The following is a 17,722-nucleotide window of genomic DNA, read 5'->3' as shown; positions in this document are numbered from 1 at the left end:
TTGATAGCTATCATCACTATACTGTTTAAATGGAAAATAATTTTCTCCACTCAAAAGCTGGTTTAACAAATGTCTATTATATGAATCATATTAACAACCAACAATTAGTACCAGACTTTGAGATACATAGGCAAGGACAGTATGTCACATCCACTTCAATTTCAAACAAAAATAATTTATTTTAATTAAACAATTTCTTGGTATTTTTCAAAACATTAATCAAGCAATTATTTCATAAGACTTTTTTTCTTTACAAAGGAAAATTTCCAATTTTGGTTTTAAAAAAGGTAAACCAGTAAGCTACATTAGAGATCAGATACAATATACAGCTTATGCAGCCACATGAGAAATAGTTTTTGCTGCTTTGTTATTACACAGGTAGTTGCTTCCTTCAGCTAAAGCCTGAAGTATTGTATTTGTTTTATGCATATTGGGTTTGGTTCTATTACTTGGCAGGAGATTGTACTCCCCTGAGTCAGTATGTTCATTGGTCAGAATAAATTCCAGCATCTGACACCAATTCCATTAATCACAGACAAGCTTGAATAAGTGTAAGATAATAGAAAGAAAAAAATATCTGGTGAATGGTGAACATTGTCTATGTATGTATGCTATTCAGTAATATAGTAGAAGAGATCTGAGATATTCTTTTGAGTTCAAGATATATGAAACTGTCTATCAAAAAGGATAAAGTCCTCCTACATGAAATACTTTAACTCAGGCAAAAGGTGTATGAACCAAGTAAATCTCCACCCTGAAAGAATTTAGATAAATTTCCATGTGAAGCCATCTTTGTTATTTCCTTCTTTATTTACCAGTAATTGGCCACTCAGAATAAGAGTGTGTGGACATTTCATGATTGACAATATCAATACAGCCCAAACTTTGATTTCTGTGATTAAAAATTCTAATTTAAAATGACTTTCTCAATAAATATATTACATTTCAATACAAAGTCTAACAATTTAGAAGCTGCTCTACACGAGTAGTTGTAGTCCCTTTGAAGAAAATGACTTTTTATCATCACACACATACATTTATGTTTATATTATGGCCCACTGAAGGGGCAGATTAGACTGAAATCTGTGTGATGCTCTTTCTACTACTTATTGAATGGTGTGTAGGGTTACAATCATTTGTTTACACCTAACAGAGGTTTTCAACTATTTCACCTTTTTTTTTTTTTCCAATTAGGACTTAAGGAATGTACTGGGACAAAGTTGGCTTCAATGATCAGGTTGTTTCAAGCTTAGAATTCAAACTTCTATTCTAAATTTTATCAACAAAACACTGTGACTAAAAAATCACTTTAAATCTTAAATATTGAAACACAATAGCATATAAAGGTGGTATAACCTAAAATGCTTTTATTTCATTATATTTTCAGTATCTTTATGCATTGTAACAACAGAAATGTAACCTATTCACATTGCCATTTGTTCCATTATGCAATCTGAAGCAACATACATGGTTTCCTTTTATTTTCATGAACAGATATTTAGACATTTCACACTTCATAAAACCACGTCTACAATCTCCAATTCCATTCTCCAATTCCATTCTTCTGAGAGGCAAAATTTTACAATTATCGAAGGCAGAGTTCTCTTTTTAAAACTCCTTAAGTTTACTTATTAATTAGTATAGTAATGTATTTCGGATTCTTAGAATATGGAGCTAGAGGGTGCTCTTTCATACTAGAAAACCAACTATGTTGGTTTTTGTAAATATTGTACAGTATGTTCAAATATAGTTACTGAAGAACTCTGCAAAATTTTAATCAAAATCCCTTCAGTTTGTTAAATTAATTTCTTGGGAGGACCACTGAAAGAGATAAGTGTCCTCATGGTCAAATCGTGAATCTCTTCCAAATTAATTCTTATAAAGGCAGTTCTGATTATGCTGATCCAAGTAATGCAGTGGTGGAAGGTTGGGTAAAGTTTTACTTTTAGTTTCCCCAAATGCCGTCTCACTTGATTTAGGAGGACTTGGAAATACCCAGGAATTGTCTTCCAGAGAAAGAGAATTTCTGCCATAAGAACTGTGTTCCTGAAAGCATGTACCATCATTAGGAATGGATCTCTCATTGTCTGTCCATGACTGGAGGACTGCTTTCTCTGATAAAACCTTTATATCTCCTGGTAAAGGGGAAGATGCGGTATGACAAAGAGCTTTGCCATTTGGTGAGAGAGGAGGATGTCTTGTGTATGTTGCAGTAAAATTCATCAAGTGCAGTTTTGTGCTGTCTCTTCCAAGGTCTTCACTGCATGCTACAGGGGCACAGGCTAAAAAGAAAACAGACTAAATGTCAGATGACATTTGTGATCATAAAATTCGGTAACACTTCACTAATTTGAATTCTAGAACTGGTGATGAAATTAACATTTCTAAGTTAGTGTAATCGTTGAGGCACTGTGACTAGGAGATGACAGATGATCTGAGTTTTAATCCTGGATCAGCAATTTACTGTGACTTTAGATATTTATCTCTTAGCTGCTCCTGATGTCTCTTTCCCTGTCTGCAGAATGGATATAGAATTCCTGTCTCAACTATGTCATAGAGCTTTTAAAAGAGAAAGAACTACATGTTCTTTAAAGTTGGAAACTAATACAGTTAAAATACATATAAAGATCCTGTTCTTGGCTCTTACTGTGGCTGGAGAAGGGTTAGGGTTGCAGACTGTTCACATGTCAGTGGGGACTGAGATAGTTCAATTAGCCAAAAAAAAAAAAAGTTTTGTACAAATGCAATGGCCTAGAAAAAGACTACTTAAAAGCTATTATTTCACCACAGCCAGCATGTTGGTAATACAGGTTTCTACTCTCCCTCCAGCTCAACCTACCAGTGTGGAAAGGTAAGTTTATCCTTAGCTCAAGAAGGATGGCCAAGTGTAACAAAGGCTTGACTTCATGCAATTTTAGAAGAAATAGATTGAACGACATTATAAAATAAGCTCGTTGTTTTTCCTGGGAGGGTGGATAGGGATGGAGGAGAACTGGAAGTGAAGTGTTTGGCTTTGGAAAAAAGGTGATACAAAGGTCAGGAGAAAGGTTGTTCTAGTCTCATCTCTGTACTCCTCAAAGCAATAAGTTCTGTATAAGGAGTGGTGACCTTGAGCCTGCCACTGTCATAGGAAATAATGAGGTGTTTTAGCAATATGTGCTAAAAAACTAACGTTCCAAAGCACTGAAAAATATCTTATTAATCAGCTAGGAAGGAACACAAGGATGAGCCATGTCCAAGTATGAAAAGAGCATTGCTCCTTTATTTATTCTTTGGTAGTTCTATTTATCATGTAAACAAAGCTACAATGAAAACCCAATGCAGAATTACTTTGTGAGTCCCTTTAAAGAGAGATATTATTTGTAACATCAACCTTTGGTCTCAGATATAACTCTGGCCACTGGAAAACTCAAGGACAAAGTGAACCAAAAATTAAGCTAGACTTGCTAAAACACCATATTATTTTCCCTGATTTATATGTAACCAACTCTCTAAAAATGAAAAGGAGTTCTAAATTTAATTTTCCTTTTCAAAGTTTAACATTTTTCCTCACTAATAAACACTCCTGAGGACAAGTATTTATGACACAATCCTCTTGTGTCCTCTTTAAGACAATGTGAAATATAAGGAAGTAATTTTAAACTACACGGTGATTATTTTTTATAAAAGTCCTACCTCGTTTTAAAAGTAAATTTTAGGGCATTCAAATTTGTATCACACAATTTTCAGAAATATACCTGTTATGTAATACTAGGTACAAATGTACTGATTTTCTCTAAGGTATAAAAATAGCTTTGGCAAAAGTAGCTACTACTAGTTAACACAAAACTCAAAAAGTTCAATCAGTCAAGCAGTTAAATATGAAAGGCAAAGCAATGAAAATTGTTTGGTTGAAGGGCATAAGGGGAGAACACCTAGTCTTCAATGTAATCAGCTATATCCTTTGTGGAAAGAAAAGCTTATAAGAAACGCAAAAACCCAAATAATGAATCAAAGTTTTTTTGTTTTTTTTTTTTCCAAAACAACCTAAAAGCTAGGTCTCCAGTGTATTCTGTAACACTGGAATGAAAATTTGCTTTTGGTGTCTTTTTTTTTTTTTAAATATATGAAGTAGCTGTGGTAAAAGGTCAACTAGAGCAAACTTAACACCTCAGTCTTATACACATAAGCAACACTCGGCTGAGAAAAGCCACAAGGGGAAAAGAATACAGTACTGAAGAAAAAACACATCAGCAACACCTTTATGTGTGAAGTTGACCAGTATGAGACTGAAGCCAAAGCAAAGAATGGGTAGGCTGTGAACATACTATATATACTTTGGCTTATCAATCTCATTTGATGAGATTTTGATAAGATACGACAGCTAGTTGCTCTTCAGGCAGTTTGGCTGGAATCAGTGGTTTCCGGTAAACAGTGACTTGCCTTTCTTGATTGCAGTTGAGGTTTTCAGTTTTCTTAGTAGTTCAGCTTGTACTTGAGTCACCAGATGTAAATTAGACATTTCTCTCTTCAGTTCCCAGTATGCATGCTGCATATTATCACTGAAATAAGTGTTTTTACAAAAAGTTAATACTCATCATTCTTTTTTATAGACAAAAGGGAATAACTTTAGAAATATGCAGATCAAATTTCTGCTCCAATTAGTTTTGAGATGATATAAATTGAATAAACAATTGAAAGATATTTAACTAGGGCATTAAGTGAAAAGATCTTGAAAGAATAATACTGTCCATCTGATACGTAGCAATTAACTGTATGATATTAAACAGGGTATAATAAAAATAATTATTATAACTGATGAGAGCTTCTTGCAGAGTCTCAGAACTGAGATTTTATTTTAGGCTATAATGTGCAGCTATTAATTAGTAAGTAGTAAGAAATACGTTCTTTATTTGCAAATCTGATTAACAGTAAAGTTACACTCATTCAAATATGGATCAATTTGTATTTATCCTTTGTTTTGACACTGAATTGAAATGATATATCAACTGCTGAATATATATCCAAGTCCACATTAAAATAAAATTTAGGTTTCATGTATTACATTCTTTATGTCTGACTGGGCTGTCTCATAATGTTGGTTCTAAACCAATGTGACATGACAGCACAAGACATGAAGAGCCAGATGATTTCCTGGTAAGGAAAAAGAAGCTAGAGAGGGAGGATTATATGAAACAAATAGAAACTTCAAAATGCCTCTCCTATTTTATAATTAAAAGTATTTTACCTCAATTATCTAAGAAATTATAATTAGTGATTTTAAACCTAATTTTTATAGATTCTGTTTTCCATTAAACATTCATATTTGGATATTCATGATTTTCTTTTTTTGCTTCTTAATTACCAACTAAATGAAATTAATACCTTCAGCATATATTCTCATTTTGTTATACAGGAATATCACAAAGTATTAAGTGTAGGCTAATAATCTTATAGCCTAAAAAATCATTATTACCCTTAGAGAGTATTTGTGTAATTTTAGTAGTACAGAATTCAAACAGACAAGCTGTCACCTTATGCTTCAATTTTTTGTGTTACCATAACACTTAACGTCAAAGGACATTTTGAGATCTAATATCTTCAAATTACAGAATAATTAGTTTATATTTAATAATATATCTATAAATATAATATTGTTGATTAGGCAAGGTGAAAATACCTTTTTGTCATAAACTTTAACTGCTTTTAAGAAATGTGCTTTAGTTTGTTTGTAAACATCATTTGTTAAGTTGTTAGTGTATTAGAAATCACAGGGCTTTTGCAAGTTTTAATAGGGGTCAAATAATTAGTTCACAAAATTAACCATGTCTACTTCACCAAAAAACATCTGAGATGTTTGCTACAATGAATGTTTCACATAGGAACCTGTCTTAAGTGTGAAGAGAGTTGTTGGTTTCTTGCTACAATTCTGGGCATTCCGTATGCTTTCCGAAGAGTTATTCACATTATATAGCAGTAAGTGTAAACACTGTGCATGTGCTAATTCATTCAGTCATGGTATGAATAATACAGCTTAAAAATAGTTTCTTATTGGCGTGAGACAGTAAATCAGAGCCCGTTTTACAGACAAGAGCAAATACTGAAGACAGTCTGAGAGCTAAAATACACAGCTAGGCACGGAAGAGAAACAACTCTAATAATGGTGTTACAGTGCCTAATACAAACTTTTCAGTTCAATTTAGTGAAGACTGCTTAAAACTTAGGTTTAGTTAAAAACTAGGTCACTGAGTTTAATACACATGTAGTCTTCTTGTTTTTTGCTCTTAATGTAACTTGAATTTAAAAACTACAAATAGGCAAATCTAAAATTATTACTAAGTATAGCTCTCCCTCTTGTGGATAACAAAGTAACTGCAGTTACGGTTTCCCAGTTTACAGTTAATATTAAAGTGCTGTAATCTTCAAAGTGTGTAAAAAGTTATTTTAAATTCTATCTACTTGAATAAAATGTTTAAACCATCATTTAAATGATATTGGAAAAGGCAAGTTGTCATCCCTAATTTTTAGCAGGCTTCCAATTAAACCTCTTATCTAGGTATTTCAAAGACAATATATAGATTGTAACCCTCCTATCCTCACCACAGTTCCCCAAATGGGAGTATAAACTTTAGTTAAGTTTTGCTGTAAATGCCACCACAAGCAAAATGCTATTAATGTATATAGTTGTCTATAAAGAACTTATACAACTACTTAAAATACTGAAATGTAACACTGAAGCTTCTCAAATGAGAACTCTAAAAACAGATGAAGCACAAATAACGATGGCTGAGCACTAGTACTAGGCACTTCACCACATTGTCACACCAACTTGGTAAAGTGGGTAACCTCATTTTACACACGAGGAAATGGGTTGAGCAGTCTACTCGTCTGCCATGCTGCTGTTTAAAGCTGTCTTTCACTTACCAGGTCTAATGACTGATCACTGCCCTTTTAGAGTAACATTTTTCATATCATCATCAATTACCACCAAGCACCTACAATATGCTGATTGTCAACAAAATCTTCTCAGTATAAGTTTTATACTTCTCAGTATAAAACTTCGTATCTCTGACTTTTAAATGAAACCTGCTTGTCCACAACTGAAGGAGGGAGTACATGACCTGCTTACAAAGTGTAACATCTAAAAGCCATTTTCTTAATTGACACTATATCTGGAACTCTTTAATACAGAAATAACTATTCCTTGTATAAGAAAAATCCACTTAAGTTTTTACTTCAGCCATACATATTTTTCTTTAGCATCTGAAAATTTACTGAACTATTACATCCTCTATCACCACAGTAGAATTAAACTATGGGATATTCTTAGCCAAGAGTTATAGCCTTAGAAGTGTATATTTTGACAACTGTGGTTCCCCCCAAACAAGTGGCTTTCATTTTTTATTGCAAGGCACAGCAAGAATCATTCTACACTGCAACCCAAAGAAAAGTTCTAAGAAACCATACTTACCCTGATTGTGTGTAATGCACTCTGCTATTGGTATGTTCTTCTTATTCCGTATTTTTATAATGCTTATTATAGCTAATAAAATTTGATAGCACTAAGGAAACACAGAAGAGCTTGAAAAACACTTATTATTTTTTTTTTTTTCTAAACCTGGAATTTACATTTTAGGAAGTCATCTGTAACACAGTTCCACAATATAAGTTTACAGATGATAAGTAAAAGAAGTACAGTGACTCCATATCTAGATCTGGTTTAAAAACTGAAGCAATCAGATTTTGGCCTAAAGCCAAAATCAAAACAGGAACTGGCAAGACATTGGTTAAATTTCTGATAGGGTTATTATTGTTAAACGATGTTTTATACAAGGAGTATCATACAAAAGGCCTCCAGTAATTAAAAGGTTCACTCTGTCTTAGAGAAACAGTATACTACCTCATTTGCCTGGCAATATGATGGAAGAAATACAAAAAAGGAGAGTTCCAAAAAAGCAAGCTATCCAAATAACTGAAAATATTCCTTAAAATATCTAAACCTTTAGTTAATGGTTTAATGGAAATATCCCTATGTACTTTCTCCAATATAGTAAACCAATCTGTCATCTGAATTGTTCCTCTTAAAAGTGGATGAAGTAACTTACAAAGATTAACAGAACATAAGAACATAAACTGGAAACAGGCGGAAATGATGAGGAGAAAAATACAAAACAAAACAAAATGCAGTGGAGAATGAGGCTAACATAAAAATGCATGAAAGAAGTTTACCAACAGTAGGTCACAAACCTGGTTATAAGTTTTCTAATATATAACCAGAAGAGAGAAACCTAATTGGTTTTGCAGTTTACATTGTCTACCTGATACAAATGCAAACCAATTTGCAAAAAAACACAAGTGTATATGAGCACTACGAGAGCCACTGGGACATGCAGTAATTACACAATTCTTTACATACATCTGTTGACACGGATTTAACACAAAGTAACTTTTAAACTGAATTTAAGGCAATTCTTTCTAAAAACTGTCCTCTGAATTGATACTGAGCTTTAAAGAATTGCGAGACTACACTCTGGAACCACAATTACAGCTCTGCAGCCTTGAAAACGGAATCATCTCCTTGGGACTACAACTTTCCCCAAATCCTGGCACAGAGATATTTTAATATTTTGTTAGTTATCTGATGCCTTCAAACAGGTGTTTTTTGGGGGAGTCAGGTTTTCAAGAAATTCTTAGTGAATATGATACAAATTATGTAATCTCCCATGAATGGAAGCAGAAATTCCATTCTATATCACATATTTCGAATGTACTATTTATATAGCCCCTGTATTTGATCTCTTTTGCTGATATTTATTCATTCTTTACTCCTTTCTAAACTGATTAGAAGGGGCTTATAAAAGGACAAAACAGAAAATAAGGAGAACCCTAGGTTGACAGGAGAAAAGAAAGTAACTGACAAGATAATTTTCAGAAATAGTTTACATGGACACTATACTAGACACATTTTTCAAAAAAAAGAAAGTTTCCTTGCAGTAAACTTAGATAAAATTCAAAGGCATAATTGAAGTACTGTTCAAATGGCAGAGTTAAATAACTTCAACAGAGACTGTACTGCCAGCTCACAAAGCCGAATAAAAGTTACTGCTGGCACTTTATAAAAAGAAAAAGTCTGCCAACCCCTGATCTAGAAGAATGGCTATATGTCATTTCCTCAAATTGTTTTTCCTAATTGATCATTTCTCTCAAGCAGGTTTTTGATAGAAATTGGCCTGACACAATTCACATTATTTACTTAGGTCAGTAAACTTTGGAAGCCAAATGACAAAACAATGAAGTCAGATCACTATTTTTTATTGGATGGAGGGCAACAATGTAGAGAGGCTATCTTAACATAGAAACAACAATTATTAGATAGTTTAAAACACAGAACTGAAGTTACTTAAGTAAAAATGATACGTATTTGAGGAAAAGGGTTGAAAAGTATAGGGACTCTGATGGCTACTTCTATTCCTATGCGAAGAAGGAACAGTCCTCAAAATTCATGCTATCCCATGATTGCGCCACTGCACTCCAGGCTGTGCTACAGAGACTCTGTCTCAAAAAACAAACAACAAAAAAAATAAATTTCATGCTATCCCCAAGACTAACAATGGCCAAGTAAGCTCTTAAGACAAAGGAATGTTATTGTATATAGATAATGAATAATCTTCATGTACAAATTCAGTATTACAGACTACTTCCAGAAAGCTAGTTCCCTAAAATCATACCTAAAATATTACTAAATGTTCAGAAAGTTTAAGGCATCCCATTTTTCTACTACTTAAATTCAAAGCTGTTATTAACAATTAAATTTTATTTTATAAATATATTGTGATCAGAGGTTACATTCAGTATCCAAACAACATCCATTTTTTGTTTTTAAGGTTAAGTCATAAAAGAAATCTAAGGACCTACACAAAGTGACTTATGGAAGAGGACAATGTATTATTTTAATGCTGAAGAATGGTCATACCTTGAAATGCTTAGTTTTTGGAGATCTCTGCTCTTCAGATTGTCTTCCTGATAGGGATCCTGTCAATTGTTTAAAAAAAAAGAAGTTTAAAAGTTGTAATTTTTACATTTTATTTAGTCTCAGCTCTTACATTACCAGAGACATGTTTCAGGTTTTACAGAATGTATCTGTAAGTGCAAAGAATAAAATTAGATTTTTATACTCAATTTTAATGAAACACCTCCAATCTGTAACAAATATCTCTAAATCACTTCCAATGGTTTAAAGTATGCTAATGCTTTAACTTTCTTTAAAAGAATAAAATTGCTCTCATTTTGTAAAAGACCTTGTAATCCTACAAAATATATTTCTGAAGACACCAATCTGAAGTCTATATTCAAAAAAGTATTACACATTTATCACATTTCTGTTTACTTATGGTACAGGTGAATGAATTCTATGGGAAAATTGAAATTTTTTGGTATTTTACTTCTTGTAGTACTACCAAAAACACACCAGAATTTTAACAGGTTACTGTTTTAAAACGTCAGCATACATTTCCTCCTTCCACATGGATTAAAAATGACTTGGTGAGGACATCATAAAGTCCCTATATGCTTTTACATTTAGTTTATTTAGTTTGCAGATATGACAGAAAGAACCTTCAGAAGATATTTTTAAATGGACGTAGTATGTTTGAGACAACTCTAACACACTTGTTTGCAATGCATTCTCATTTAAGGATCTGTAACAAAAAATGATTATCACAGGTATTAATTCTACTGGTAGATGTGGCCAGTTTAAGCTCAGAATACCAATTTTAATTTTATTATTTCTTACTAATACAATCTAAATTATATAATTTGCAGTGAAACATTAAAAAGCAACACAAGGACTTCATAAGTACTCTGAACTTGAGAGTAAAATGTGAAAAATACCTAATCTTACAGGAGTTAAAACATTTCTGGATCTCTGATTTTAATACTCTTAACAGTTAAATTAAATCTTAGGGAGCCCTATGGAGAGGGGAAACAGAACTGGCCCAGAACTGGCCCACAGGTCCGGGAGGTTTGACCATTAAGAAGACATATATCCTTGGACCTTGTTTTTTCCTGTTCCTTACAGGAAATAATGAAATCTGATCAGATCACTTACAGTATCTTTGTATCATCAATTAAAATCTTTTTAAAAAATTAGTATATACTTACGCATACATGTTCATTGAAAACCTTCCTCATTTTTAAAGCCAACAATATAAAAAATTTGACAGTTTGAGTGGGAAAATGTTTTTCCAACTACTATCTAACAATTCAGAGACTCTAATGTACATCAGCAGTAAGCTCATAGGGACTGTATCTAGTATTCAAAGACGCTTTTGTTGGCCAGTAATAGATTGCCTATGTCCTAAAGGTGGTAATGGATCTGTTCCCCAACTAGTGCCATATGATGTGGGGGTTTCATATAAGGTGAAGCCCATGGCTACGAAATCTTGGGAAACAATGTTCAAGTTATATAGGTTTCTATACTATAGCAGAACCTTTAACATACGACAGCACACTGTGAATCTCTAACTGGGCTACTGCTATTAGGGACTTCAGACGTCTTCTAAACCAACTTGATTTTACTGATCCAGGATCTCTTTTACTTCTTTGGCCCTAGAGTCTGTATTTCTCACAGGATCAACTGTTCTGAATATAAATGGCTGGAATATTAGGGGACACCGAAAGTCTAAAAAGCCCATAGTGGAACTGCCCCTGTAACCTCACTAACGTGAAATACTAATGAACTGAATTATCTCACTAAACACTTTAAAAAAAAAAAAAAAAAACCAAACCAAAAAAAACACTATTATATCCATGTAGGATGCTATTACATACTTCAGAAGGTTTTATAAAATGCTTCACTGAAAGTGTCATCTTAAAAAAAACAAAATTTGTTAATATGGCTAGAGTAATGTGAGCTAGAGTAATATGGCTAGAGTATTGTGAACATAAATTTCTCTCCTTGGCTTCCTCTCAGAATCGTGTATCCAAGAGGACTCTGGCCAGCAACATCACTGAAAGAAGATTTGCAAGTACGCATCAAGATTTCAACTCGGAACCCTTGATAAACTGTTATTTCCACTCTTCCTCTTCTTTGTTCATTTATTTTAGTTTGAGTAAGCCCTTTTTAACTTCACAGCCTCACCCTACCCCTAATAAATGCCTGTGAAGGTGGGGGCCGTGTTATAAATATTGCTTTTTCAATATTCCTCTCTTAGCTCATCTTAACTATTAAAAGTTTCTTGTCTCAGACATAATTTAGTCATCATTTAAAGAAAGTGATTTCTTCTACCTCTAAAAGTCTGTTTCTGTGATTTGGTTACTTATGAGAGATGAATTTAAACTAAAAGCCAATTTATTCCCTAGCACCATCTAGTGGGAGAAAATAACTAAAATGCTAAGAATAGAAATTTCAACACACATAAATACCTAAAAATACTGACCTTCTGAATTAATCAAAATTTTTAAAAAAGCATTCATCTACTGAACATACTATATAATGGCCACTATGCTAACTAACTGTGATTAATATATTAAGTCTTGTAAGCATCACAGTCATGTTTGATCAGGAGAATAAAACTGTGTCCCCTAATATTCCAGCCATTTATATTCAGAAACAGTTGATCCTGTGAGAAACACAGACTCTAGGGCCAAAGAAGTAAAAGAGATACTGGATCAGTAAATGAAGTTGGTTTAGAAGACGTCTAAAGGCCCTAATAACTGCTTTACATACACCAATTTAACCTTCATGAAAAAAGGTATTTAATGTCTACTTTACAGAAAACAACTTCCAAAAAGTAAAATGGTGTTCCTAATGTTACAGTTAATAAGCAACACTAAATTTATGAGCTAAGTTTCCGATTCCATGGTACTGCTTCCTACGCTACAAAATATCCATCACATATAAAGGCTATTAATTTATTTCCTTTCAAACAGAATATAAATACTGACAATTATAATTCAGAACTTCAAGGTGCATATCCTTTCTTGTAAACCCATCTTTTGAAAAGAGGCTTCTCAGTGGTGACAGTAACTGATCTGTGGAACAAGGATGCTGAGTCTTTGAAGGAATTGTGTGTGGCCACAAGCTCAAAGCTGGGAACAATCAACTTTATATGTCAAGTAGGAAAAAAGCCACTTTGGCTCTAACGGGAGTTGACAATAATTTTTATAGTGTTTCCCTTTCATCAGGGATGGGAGTGCCAAAGTGAGTTCTCATTGCCTAGTTCAGAGGAATTCATTTGGCCAAGGACTAGGCAGAGTGCTCTATTATTCTCAATGTCTGGCTCATTCTTATCGAGTGGTCACCTCTCATAAAAACTACATTACAGAAGAAAGAAGTATCAGCTCCATCTAAGAACAGCTGAGATTCAGGGCAGAATCTGGAAAGCAGTCAGGAAGTATGGGATGGAGTTCCCCTTTCAGGTGGCGGTTCCCAGAGGAACAAGAAATAAGAAACACAATTCTTCGATAGTGTTAGAATGCTTTGGTAGGCAAAATGGTTGAGCACAGAAACAATTATATAACTGGTTATACCTTAGTTTGAGATACATGAATGCATAAAATGGCTATTTGCTCCAGGCTACTAAGCTTTTCAATGTCTTGTAATAGTTATTTAAAATCTGCATTTGGTGCATTGCTGTCACACTACTTTGCTACTTTATCATTTCTTCTTTTAATCTCAACACTGTCATGACGTCTGAAAACACAGATCCAAGCTTGTTAGAACCTGATGTAAAATACTGGGCAAATAGACTCTTGGTGAGGACCTAAGAGGCAGCTTGTTTTAGTGGCTGACTTCAGGCTAAACACACTTCAGCAACTTGGCAGGTTTTTGTTTTTTTCCAATTCTTAAATTCTCAGCTGTTTGACAGTAGTTAAAGATGCCCCAAAGTATTAGTCTTTTGAAAATAAGTAAGCTCTGTCATGTTTTCTTTGTTGGTCATGTTGTTTTGTTTGTTTAATTCTAAAAATTGAGTTGTCTCTTATGATATATAAATTAATGAAACTATTAAGTAAAATAATATAGGACTTAAAACCTGAGTACTCTTTAAACTTTACAGAGGAAAAAAATAACTTAAGGAAATTGAAGGAAAGAGTCTGAAAGAACAGTTATAATAAACTAATAAGCTTACTAAAAATCAACCTTTTAAAAAACAAAATTGTTTAATTTTGTGACAGACTGAAAGTATATGGCATGTCAAATTTTAGCAGAAATGCTTAAAGAGGTAGATGAACAAGAATTTTTTTATTCTCTAAGTAATTACAATTTATTTTAACTCTATGGTTTAATACATAGTTATAAATCCTACATATGATGTACAAAGAATACTGAATTTCTCGATTTAGTAATTCTGCAATACCGTCTGTTTGGCTTTCTGTAGTTCTATTTTGAGATCGCTACATTCTTTTCTCATCAGTTCCAGCTCTTGCTCCAAACCATGGATCTTCAGGTCACAGCTCAACTTTTCCACTTCCCAGTTTGATGAAGGTGGATTTAAATTCCTCATCACTACAAAAACGATGGACAATGGAATTGTTATCTTTTCCTTCCACATTGATTGCAATTCTTAAAAATAGGTTACTCCGGTAAAATGTAGATAATAGGAAAACTATCATAAAACATATATGATCAATAGTTTTTTTAAAACAGTAATTATTAATACTTTCAACTATCTATGCTAAGGAGAATAAGAAATCTAGCAATCTTGTTTTAGAATTTCTAAAGACAACTACACTAAAATCAAGCATGTGCTAAAATTACAGACAGATCAATATTCTACGTAAGTGAAGGTTAAAACAGCGACAAAAGTAATAAACTGAATAAACTGAGGCTCAGCTAATCATTCCATCTAGTCCTCTCAGAGAATACGAAGTTTGACCAACAAGCTCAGAGTATGATGTCAAAACAATTTATCCTTAAACATTCCACTGCAGAAACTCAATACAACTGGATACTGCTTTATTCTTTAATCAGTACCTCAGTCTCTCTAGCTACAAAAAGCCCTAACTAGCTATGCTAAGAGACTGCATCTCAATCTCCTATCAAAAGGTCTCTCAGAGGCCGACTCTTAGCTTGTCTCAAAACGAATATTCATGGGAACAGGCTATTCATCCATATGCCCCAGATCCAACTTTCCATCCCAACATTTCATCTGCACCTTTTAACAACCTTCGGAAAGAAAAAAAAATTGTAACAACTCCACAGCAGCGTGTTTAACTGTGGGCAAGATGTTCAGTAAGAAAGAGAAGCAGGGACAACCAATGGGCTAGGTGATTTCACTTCTACTTCTTGCTTCTGCACTTCTACTCTTTTCCTCTTCTGCTTCATCACAACCTAGACCTTAATAAAAACCATCGTATTTTCTCTATGAACAGTGCAATATATAGCTAAGGAAAAGTTAAAGAAAGTTGATATTATGTGAAGGTAGAACAGAGAAATTAACATAAACCTAAAAATTAAAAAATAAGGTCTTAGCATATGGATACAGAAAACTGTTGATATTACAAATAAATGGAAAAATATGCTAATTCTGTTGGAATATTTATAACAAGTAACTGGCATACCCTGCTGAGTTTCCACCTCTGTCCTCAGCTGGAGGAGTTCTACTTCTTTAGATTGTAGCTGCTCATTCAATACTTTCAAAGATTCAGAGTTGTCTTTATTCTAGTTAAGTAGGGAAAATGCCAAATTACATTCAATAAAATCTACACGATGGTATTATATTGTAATTTTCAGGTAGATATTGAAAAAAACACAATCTTATCTTTAAAAGCAAGGTGAGAAAATGAACTCAGTTTCTCAGAAATCTCTTTTTTTCTTTTTCTAATTTAGGACATCATTAGTCCCTGGCTTAAAAAAAAAAAAAAAAGACTAAATCTACCACGTCATAATTTTTCAAAACAAGTCAGTGGTGTTAGATGTATTTAAGTCCTAAACATCATTACATACTAAATATTTTACATAAAATAACTTAAAATATTACTAAAATTTCCATTTTGCCTTGAGCATGTATACAAAATTTTAATTACTAAATGTAAATATTTAACTTACTTCTAATTTTAAACCTCTTGACGGAGAAAATTCATTTCCAAAATACAGATGTCATTCTTTTCAAACCAACTTACCATTTTGTCCAGTTTGCTCTTCAAATTATCTCTATCAATGCAAACCTCTCGATATGCATGATAGGCCTTATTTACTTGTTCTCGTCCCACGGAACTTGTTTCTTCATCAAATCGAGCTATTAGCTAATGGTATGAAATTAGAAGAGAAAGCTTAAGAGAGCATTCTACAGATAAAAAATAAGTCAGTGTTCTGATGGCTCCATATCTTACTTGAATTGTTATAATAAGGGGATAAAGCCTGGATTCATTAGGTGAGTATTTCATTTCCACACAATTAATCTTTACAAAGAAAGCAAAAATGTGCAGAATATTTTTTGAAGTTTTCTATGCTTTTACCTAATCAGTATTTTATAATTCATGGTATCTGTTTTATCACATTAAATCATCGTAACTACAACAGAGTATAGATGTGATGCACAGTGCTTAGATGTTTTTCAAATTAGAAGTATCTAATTTTCATGAGAAAAGCAGCACCTTAGGGCATACTTGACATTTTTTTTTTTTTTTTTTTTTTCCGAGACTGAGTTTCACTCTTATTGCCCAGGCTGGAGTGCAATGGGACAATCTCAGCTCACTGCAACCTCTGCCTCCCAGGTTCAAATGATTGTCCTACCTCAGCTTCTGACGAGCTGGGATTATAGGTGCACCACCACGCCCTGCTAATTTTTGTATTTTTAGTAGAGATGGGGTTTCACCATGTTGGCCAGTCTGGTCTCGGACTCCTGACCTTAGGCAATACACCTGCCTTGGCCTCCCAAAGTGCTGGAATTACAGGTGTGAGCCACCGTGCCCAGCCAAGGCATACTTGACTTTTTAAGAAATAGATGTGTGTGTTAATTCATTAAATCCTTTATATTATAGAATAGGAATTAATAGAATTGTTGGTCATGATGTACAGAAATATTTCCAATGTTAACTATACATAAAATCCCATTTTTCTCCTAAACTTTAAAATAAAGCTACGTGATCCAAAATGTTACCTTCTCTCACGGTATCCCAGTATGTTACAAATTTACATAATCAACATTAAAGGAAACATAATTCATATGAATACAAATAAATTATAATTATTTCACAACCGACTCCTTTCCTCTTACTTCCTACCAAAAATGAATCAAACTCTACCAAGCTCCATCTTCAAGGTTTTTTTATATAGGATAATTCATTTCCTTGGATAATTAATTTCCATTATACAGGACAATGCATTCTTTACCTTTTGTGGTAGCTGATCTTTGTAGGATAAAAATGCTCTGATCTGAGCTGAAAAAATATAAACTAAGCTAAGTTAAAACTTTAAAACTCAAAAATAAAAGGATGACTGAAGAATATTCCTCATATATAAAGCCAAGTAGATTGGTGCTTTATATTGAATCAGCTACCTTATTTATATATTCTATAACAGGTGTGTCACAATTGTACATGGAAAGGTAAACAGAAAACATCAGTTTATCAGTTAAAAGCATTATTCCTATTACATGTGTTAAAGAAGAGAAATAATGTTAAAGTAAATATTTCAGTCCTGGTAAATATATTATTAAACCTATTGGACAATGTTCCAGAAGCTTCCTCCTTTGATACTTAATTTCTTTTGTTAGTGTATTTTTTTTTTTTTTTTTTTTTT

At 33.1% G+C, this 17,722-nt stretch overlaps 1 protein-coding gene across 2 annotated transcripts in view; it reads right to left on the bottom strand.

Annotated features, from left to right (window-relative positions):
• Positions 1 to 154: 154 nt before the first annotated feature.
• Positions 155 to 17,722, bottom strand: part of AZI2 (5-azacytidine induced 2) — a 25,086-nt gene continuing 7,518 nt past the window's right edge. For both annotated transcript variants that reach the window (XM_017868440.1, XM_017868430.1), the window contains 6 exons: positions 16,102 to 16,224; positions 15,541 to 15,640; positions 14,337 to 14,485; positions 9,953 to 10,011; positions 4,423 to 4,541; positions 155 to 2,282 (listed from right to left, as the gene is read on the bottom strand). In XM_017868440.1, the coding sequence (XP_017723929.1) occupies positions 1,870 to 2,282; positions 4,423 to 4,541; positions 9,953 to 10,011; positions 14,337 to 14,485; positions 15,541 to 15,640; positions 16,102 to 16,224 (963 nt within the window). In that variant the 3' untranslated portion in view covers positions 155 to 1,869. The remainder of the gene's footprint in view (positions 2,283 to 4,422; positions 4,542 to 9,952; positions 10,012 to 14,336; positions 14,486 to 15,540; positions 15,641 to 16,101; positions 16,225 to 17,722) is intronic.

Source organism: Rhinopithecus bieti, unplaced genomic scaffold (assembly GCF_001698545.2).
Source record: "Rhinopithecus bieti isolate Rb0 unplaced genomic scaffold, ASM169854v2 scaffold_60, whole genome shotgun sequence".
NCBI lineage: Eukaryota > Metazoa > Chordata > Mammalia > Primates > Cercopithecidae > Rhinopithecus > Rhinopithecus bieti.
Note: the sequence above shows the minus strand (reverse complement) of the source record. Positions and strands in the feature narration are given on the sequence as shown.